The sequence below is a fragment of the Mesoplodon densirostris genome, chromosome 19 (assembly GCF_025265405.1).
Source record: "Mesoplodon densirostris isolate mMesDen1 chromosome 19, mMesDen1 primary haplotype, whole genome shotgun sequence".
NCBI lineage: Eukaryota > Metazoa > Chordata > Mammalia > Artiodactyla > Ziphiidae > Mesoplodon > Mesoplodon densirostris.
In genome coordinates, this window is record NC_082679.1 from 1,553,582 (window position 1) to 1,561,043 (window position 7,462).

Sequence of the window (7,462 nt, forward strand, 5' to 3'; positions counted from 1 at the left end):
ACCCCACCCATTAAGGACTCAGTCCCATGAGACTGTCAACCACAAAATGAGTCCCAAGGCTTCCCCCACTTCTGCCAAGTTGACTACAAATCTGGTTTGATAATTTGCTAGAATGACTTATAGAACTCAGGAAAATGCTATACTTACAATTACAGTTTAATATGAAGGACACAAGTCAACAGCCAGATAAAGAAGTGAGGTCCAGAAGAACCCCAAGCACAGGAGGCTCTAACCCAGTGGAATCAGGGTATACCCCCCTTCCTGGTTGGATGTGTTTATCAACATGGAAACTCCCCAAACCATATTGTTTAGGGATTTTTTACTAAGGTGTCATTACATAGGCATGGTTGACTAAATCACTGGCCATTGTGATTGAACTCAATCTCCAGCTCCTTCCCCTCCCCAGATGTCAGGGGTGGGGCTTAAAAGTTCTAACCCTCTAATATCTGGTGACCAGCCCCCATGCTGAAGATCTGTACAGGCCTCCACCTTGAGTCATTTCATTATCACACAAAAAAACACTCTTTATTACTCAGGAAATTCCAAGGGTTTTAGAAGATCTCTGCCAGGAACTGGGGACAAACATCAAATATTTACTTTTTTATTTTACCACAGACAGGAATACAGCTTAGAAAAAAACTGCAGTAAGACAGACTTTCTTACACCATACTGTTCCCCAAGACCCTCATGAAACCTGTCCACCTGTTCACACTAGCAAAGTCAAATACTATTTTTTTTCGAATTCTGTTTTCAACTACCCCACATAGTGAATAAAACTGTTAAGATTAAAGGTGACTTAATAAGATTTTTATTATTGTACAAATCAGAGCAATATGCAGCAGATCGTTCCCAGGTTGGTGACTTGGAGGACAGAAAATGCTTCAAAAGTACCAGCCCTAAGACCAACAACGCCATGAAGAACGAAAACTTTACAGGCCACCAGCAGTTCCCAGACTGGGTCCTTTGGGCCCAAACTGGGTCAGGTCCATGCCATACCTAGTTAGAGAGAAGGGAATGGGAACTCCCTAGGGGCTTGGATTACGATTTCCTCTAGAGAATGGGAGAGAGAGCACAAACATCTGTCTTCTCTGAGCATGCTGTGGTGACTGATGCACACTATGAGGACCTGCCGGATGGTAGAGGCGAGTTGACTTCTGCCATAGAAACTGGCAGTGACTTAATTATGGCAAGGTTCCTGAGCAGGTAAAATATGAAATGCCGCTGCTGAAAATTTCTCACATACCTGGAACTCATGGCAGATGGCTCCTCATAGAGGCTCTCTAGTGCTATCACACTGAGCAAAGAGATGGCACATTCTCTGAAGGTCTAAGGCCATTATCTTATGTAGATTTCCTCATGCAGAAGGTATTTTTTCCACATTAGCTGAATTCCTAAAACTTAGATCTGAGTTGTGAGATTTTGGTGTTGAATCAGAGCAGACTGTTAACTGAAGGCTTTCTCATGTTGGCTGTACTCTTGAGGCCTTTATCTAGTGTGAAGTTTATGGTGCTGAATGAGGCTGGAGCTTTGGCTAAAGGATTTCCCACATTCACTGCATTCATACGGCCTTTCTCCAGTGTGAATTCTGCGGTGCTGAATGAGGCTGGAGTTTTGGCTAAAAGATTTCTCACATTCACCACATTCATAAGGCCTTGCTCCTGTGTGAACTCTCTGGTGCTGAACAAGGATGGAACTTTGTCTAAAGGATTTCCCACATTCACTGCATTCATACGGCCCTTCTCCAGTGTGAATTCTGCAGTGCTGAATGAGGCTGGAGCTTTGGCTAAAAGATTTCTCACATTCACCACATTCATAAGGCCTTGCTCCTGTGTGAACTCTCTGGTGCTGAACAAGGATGGAACTTTGTCTAAAGAATCTGCCACATTCAGTACACTCATAAGGCCTTGCTCCAGTGTGAATTCTCTGGTGCCGAACAAGTTTGGATTTGCACCCAAAAGCTTTCCCACATTCGGCACACTCATAATGCCTTTCTCCAGTGTGAATACGCTGGTGCTGAACAAGTTTATATTTGAACCTGAAGGCCTTCCCACATTCACTGCATTCAAAAGGCCTTTCTCCAGTATGAAGTGTCTTGTGCCGAAGAAATGTGTGCTTGTAAGTGAAGGTTTTCCCACATTCACTGCACTCATACAGTCCTCCAGAGTGAATTCTTTCGTGCTGAACCAGTGTATGTTTGCGGCGGAAGGCTTTCCCACATTCACCACACTTGTAAGGACTTTTTCCACAGTGAAAGGCCTCCTCACCGCCAGTACTGCTATGTATATTCAGTACCGCTTTGGGAGTGGCCTGGTACTGGAACGGGCCCACAGTGTCCTTTCCACCCTCCTCACAGGTGAAAGGCTTCCCTGACAAATAGATTCCACAGCTCTTCACAAAGGAGGTCCTGTTCATACCCTTGCTGCAGGGTTTTTCCCTACTGTGCTCCTTCTGGTGTTGGTGAAGATTTGCCCTGAAACAGAGTTGTTCCCCACATGCTACCCATGTACACGATTTCTGCCCAGTATATGTTCCTTGATGCTCAGCCAGGTACAAAACGTCCTTCATGACAGGAACACACATCTCACAGAGATGAGCTTTCTGGGTTGACTGATCTGGCTTTAGAGTCCTGATTTGTGGCATTCTTTCCTGAGAAACACTCTGTCCTGAAGGAGCCTTGTCATTCTCTATGCCACACAAACAACCTGAAAACAGAAAAATGCTAGTGAAGTATGTGGGGACTTCACTTTGGGGACTGGTGGCAGCCACATCACAAATATGTGTCTGACACACCAAAGAATGACTACGTGAGGTGGTTTTCAGGACGACGGAGTTGGAGTCAGGACGAGGAAGAGGCTGTTTCGCAGTACTGGGACTCTAAAAGGTTACAGAAGTAGGGAAGCCTCACAAGATGAAAAAGTGTTAAGAATGTGATGCAGCACAGTGAGGAGAGGCAGGCAGTTCTCAAGTCACTCCTCACACCTTGAGCAGTGCTTTAGCTGCTGCTCACAGGTGAGTGTTGTACAGAAATTTTTGTCCAGGGATAGAAACATCCATTTGCAAATGACTACCTGGTGTTCAAGGACTCTCAAGGATATGTGCACACCACCTGTCACATGAGAGCCGACACTGGAGGACACTGCAGAGGCAGCAGGAGAAGAGAATAGGTAACAGGTGGAGGCAGGGAAGCTGGGTACAGGCAGGGGCCAGAAGTCAGAGCTAAAGTGACAAGCTGGCCAAGCATAAAGAATGGGGAAGAAGAGATGGAAACGAGGTGTGGCACCCAGCAGTGGCACCAGAACATGAGTTTGAACAGGTTCCTGGTAGGATGTGAACACAGCTCTGATGTCATGTCCTTGCCAGGCCCCCTCTAGCCCATCATGCCACGGTGGGCCATTCTATGAAGCACCCAGGACTCTCCCCTACAACCCACATGAACTACATGGGACTTAGAAAATTCAAGTCCTAAGGGACAGACAGGACAAGCAAGTGGCCGGTTCCAGCCCAAAGAAACATCACATAACAGAGCACAGAAAAGAAAAATGTAGGTTACAAAAAGAACCTCAGATGAGGGTATCACAAACACAGCTCATGGTGCACCTAACTAGTGCCCATGCCAATTCTTGGCACAGGCAGGCATGAAAGAACTGTCAGAAGAAGGGAGCAAAACCTAGAAACCATGGATCTGGAAAGTCACCCAACTAGGGAGGAGGCAAGCAAGATGGGACCCATTTGGCTTCCTACGAGGCTTCAGAGCAGCAGGCACTAGGTCTCCAAGGAGAGACAAGGGCAGTGCAAACAACCCAGCCCTAGCAACAGCAGCACCTTCCAAAGAAACTAGGAAAGGAAGTAGTCCCCATGGTTTGGACGCAGGAAGGACAGAGCAGTCCCTAAGGAAAAGCAGAAAGGCAAAGTCTAGCCCAGGTCATAGGGGTGGGTGTGCAGGCCTTACCCAGTGAGGATATAAGTGTAAAGATCTCCAGCATCACATCATGGTACAGGTGTCTCTGAGCCTCATCAAGGAGACTCCATTGCTCCCAGGAGAAGTACACGGCCACATCGTCCAAAGTCACACTGCCCTGTCATGATGGGGACAGATGAAACCACTGGTGCTCTCTCCTGAGGACCCACAATCCATCCTGCACACATCCAGCCCATGCCCAAGTTTCTTCCAGGCTCCCCACTTCAGATGAGATACCAGAACCTGATGCCATTGGTACTGCTCTCTCCTCATGGTTCCACTAATCACTGTGCCCAGCCCTCAGCAACTACAGACAGGTAGGCAGAGAGATGCCATCAGAGAGATGCTCAGGGACAGAACTGCATGGCTCCATCTCTTCCTGCCAGGCAATTTCCAGGGGGTCTTCCATATCATGCCTCACAATAAAATGTGGAGTCACCCATCACCCTTAAGTCCCCGGTACCAGGGCCCAGGGGCCATCAATTCATGATCCCTCTCTCCACATGTACCTCTCTCACATCTCCAGACCCCACAGTTGCATCCTCGCAGCCACTGCCAAGTCCCTGTCCCACACTACAGTCATCTTCCTGGACTCACCCCAGAGAACCTGGCAAATTCAAACAGAATCCAGTTCTACCCAAGACCTCTGATGGATCCCAACACGATTTGAAGGCCTTTCTGCCTGTTTCTAATTCTAGCTTCAACATTAGTCATACAGACCATATGTGTATTTCAGATACCCATAACCCTCTCCTATTTCTAGGCTGTACTCATTCCCTCAGCAGCCACAATCCTCCTCTCTCCAACTAACCCTCATTAAAATCCCAGCCACAATGGTACCCACACTGAGCACAGTGATTCTCACAGATGACCATATTTGCCCATTATGTTATCTACATTATCTACTGAAACATCCCACCAAAGCTCACCACAAAATTCTAGCAAATGCATCTTATCTCTATTAGTTCTCTGCCTCTGCATCTGTCTGTCTACTCTTCCTTTGGAAGTCTTGGACACCTGCCAACACCTCCGTCCCCACACATGCTCCCTTCACAGCTATTTCTCTCCCACATCTGTGTTTATGATGTCCATAACCCCCAACCAGGTGTCCAAGCAATAGATCAATTCTTGGAACTCATACACTTCTTTCTGACCTGCTAGTAACATTATCGCCATGGCCTGAATTCCACCTTCTAAATACAATCCATAGTTCCACACTGGTGCAGACACTAGCCACCACTTTCAGCTGTCTCCATCCCGAACCACACCCCAGATTTCCAGACCTCTGTGTCCAGCTGCCCACCTGATGCCACGACTCCTTTGTTTTCTGAAAAATCTCATAATTTTAACACAGCCAAAAACCAAAATTCCTGATATCCCCAATGAAAATCACTCTTACTACTGATGATCTCATCTCAGTTAATGAAGCTTCCAGTCTTTCAGCTGCGAAGACCAACAAAACTTTACTGCCATCACTGACTGTTATCGTTCTCTCTCCCACCCTCAAAATCAGGAAATCTGGGGGCTTCCCTGGTGGCGCAGTGGTTGAGAGTCCGCCTGCCGATGCAGGGGACACGGGTTCGTGCCCCGGTCTGGGAAGATCCCACATGCCGCGGAGCGGCTGGGCCCGTGAGCCACGGTCGCTGAGCCTGCGCGTCCGGAGCCTGTACTCGGCAATGGGAGAGGCCACAACAGTGAGAGGCCCGCGTACCGCAAAAAAAAAAAAAAAAAAAAAAAAAAAAATCTGGGCAGCGCTTCTTAAATAATGGATCCAGAATCCAAGCACGTCGTGCAGCTCCGCAGCCACTACTCTGGTCCGTGAACACGCACAGGCCTTCTGCGGTACCCTCCTCCCTGGTCATCCTTCCTCCTCCCACTCTGTAACCCGATGCAGCCTGTTGAGGCCTAAGTAAGATCGTCTCCCTCCTCTGTTCCCAGTCTCCCATTACCTCCACAATAGGCGGCCAACGTCTCAGACAGCCACGTTACAAGACTGACTCCTGTACCCTTGCTCTCTGTTGCTAAAAGAAACGAGACCTGCTGTGCCCTGTTCCCAGTTTGTGGACACACTACCAAACATTTGAACAGGCTGGTACCTGTTTCTGGGATAACCTTCTACACCATTTTTCACAGCTGACCAGAAAGCAACTCTTCCATGAAACCCTTGGCCTGGACTAGAATGTGTCTACAGGATTTCTCCCAGGTCCCCAAACCCAAGGGCTGGGAGAATGGCAGGTGAAGAGTCCCACGACACCACAATCTCAAGTTCATTTGAGTGAGATCCAAACCAGTGAGGGCCTGGGACACCCTCCACTTCCCTGTGTAGGTTCCATAAGTACTTCCTCAGCCATGGGGACCTGTGGGCAGAAGCAAGCCGTAAAGGTGTATTTCAAGGGGCTCCAAACTCCCTGTACCCCTTGCCAGCGCTGGAGGCCAGATGACCTTGGGCTCCAAGACTGAACTCTGCTTCAGACCTCAGAGCTGCCTCTTCCCAGTTCTATGTTGGACAAGGACTCAACCTGCTTGTGCCTCACGACCCTCATCATCCCCATTCCAATCTGTTCTCCCTCAGAGTAGCTCTAGGAAAGCTTTTAAAACCCTAAATCAGACTATATCCCTCTTCTCTTCACAACCCACCATGGCTGCCAGGGTCCTCAGAACGGAGGTACAAAACCCTCAGCTTGACGGTGCAGGTGTGAATCCAACTCACACTCCCCACTCCATGCAAATACAAGACAGTTCCAGGTTTCCCAAATCCTCCCGCCTCAGTCCCACCTCCAAGCCTTGCACCTGCCGGTCCCTCCGCCTGTCACCCTCTCCCACGCACCATCACACTGTCAGAAAGAGCCCATCCACGACCGCCTCACCATCCTGGACACCGCGGCCTGAGCCGCGGGCACGTGGGCAGGGGATTTAGTGTCTGGTGGGGTGAGGGCGGTGAGGGCCCGGAGGACGAGCGTTTACCTGAGGCGGGTCCCTTAGCGCCGCCACCACCATCGGACTCTGTGGGTGGAGCTGGGCCAGTAGCGACGGGAGAACAGAGGGGACCCAGCCACGGCTGGCCCTATTCAGGGTCTGACGCGGGACACCCCGGGCGGTGTCGCCGAACCTCAGACCCGCCTCTGTGCAACGGGGACACCTCCACTCGGACCTCCTTAGTTCAGTCATCTCAGCCCCCACGGAGCGCCCCGGAACTAGAACAAATCCAGAGCAATTAAAATGGGCACCACGAGGAGGCGGCCGGAAGCCCCACCCCGATGAGAAGCGCATGCGCAGGAATGTCTTTACCGTGGGTTTTCATTGGCTTAGACATGCTGCCTCTCGGCGCACAGTCCTCTAGGAAATGTAGTTCTCAGAGGTCTAGCTAGGGCTCCAGCTGGTGGTCCCACCCCCACAAACCCAGAAGCACTGCGAGGGATCTAACTAGGCTAGAGGGGAGGCTTTCGTTACTTCTTAGAGTGGCTGTAGGGAGACTTATGGGGAGTGTTGTCTGCAAGTAATCAC

The 7,462-nt window shown here is 49.5% G+C and overlaps 1 protein-coding gene across 1 annotated transcript; it reads right to left on the reverse strand.

Moving 5' to 3' along the window:
- Nucleotides 1–1,398: 1,398 nt before the first annotated feature.
- On the reverse strand, nucleotides 1,399–7,228 carry LOC132480650 (zinc finger protein interacting with ribonucleoprotein K-like). Its single transcript, XM_060085031.1, is given in 3 exon segments — nucleotides 1,399–2,702; nucleotides 3,950–4,076; nucleotides 6,923–7,228. Coding segments are annotated over 3 exon segments (1,737 nt in total).
- Nucleotides 7,229–7,462: the final 234 nt, after the last annotated feature.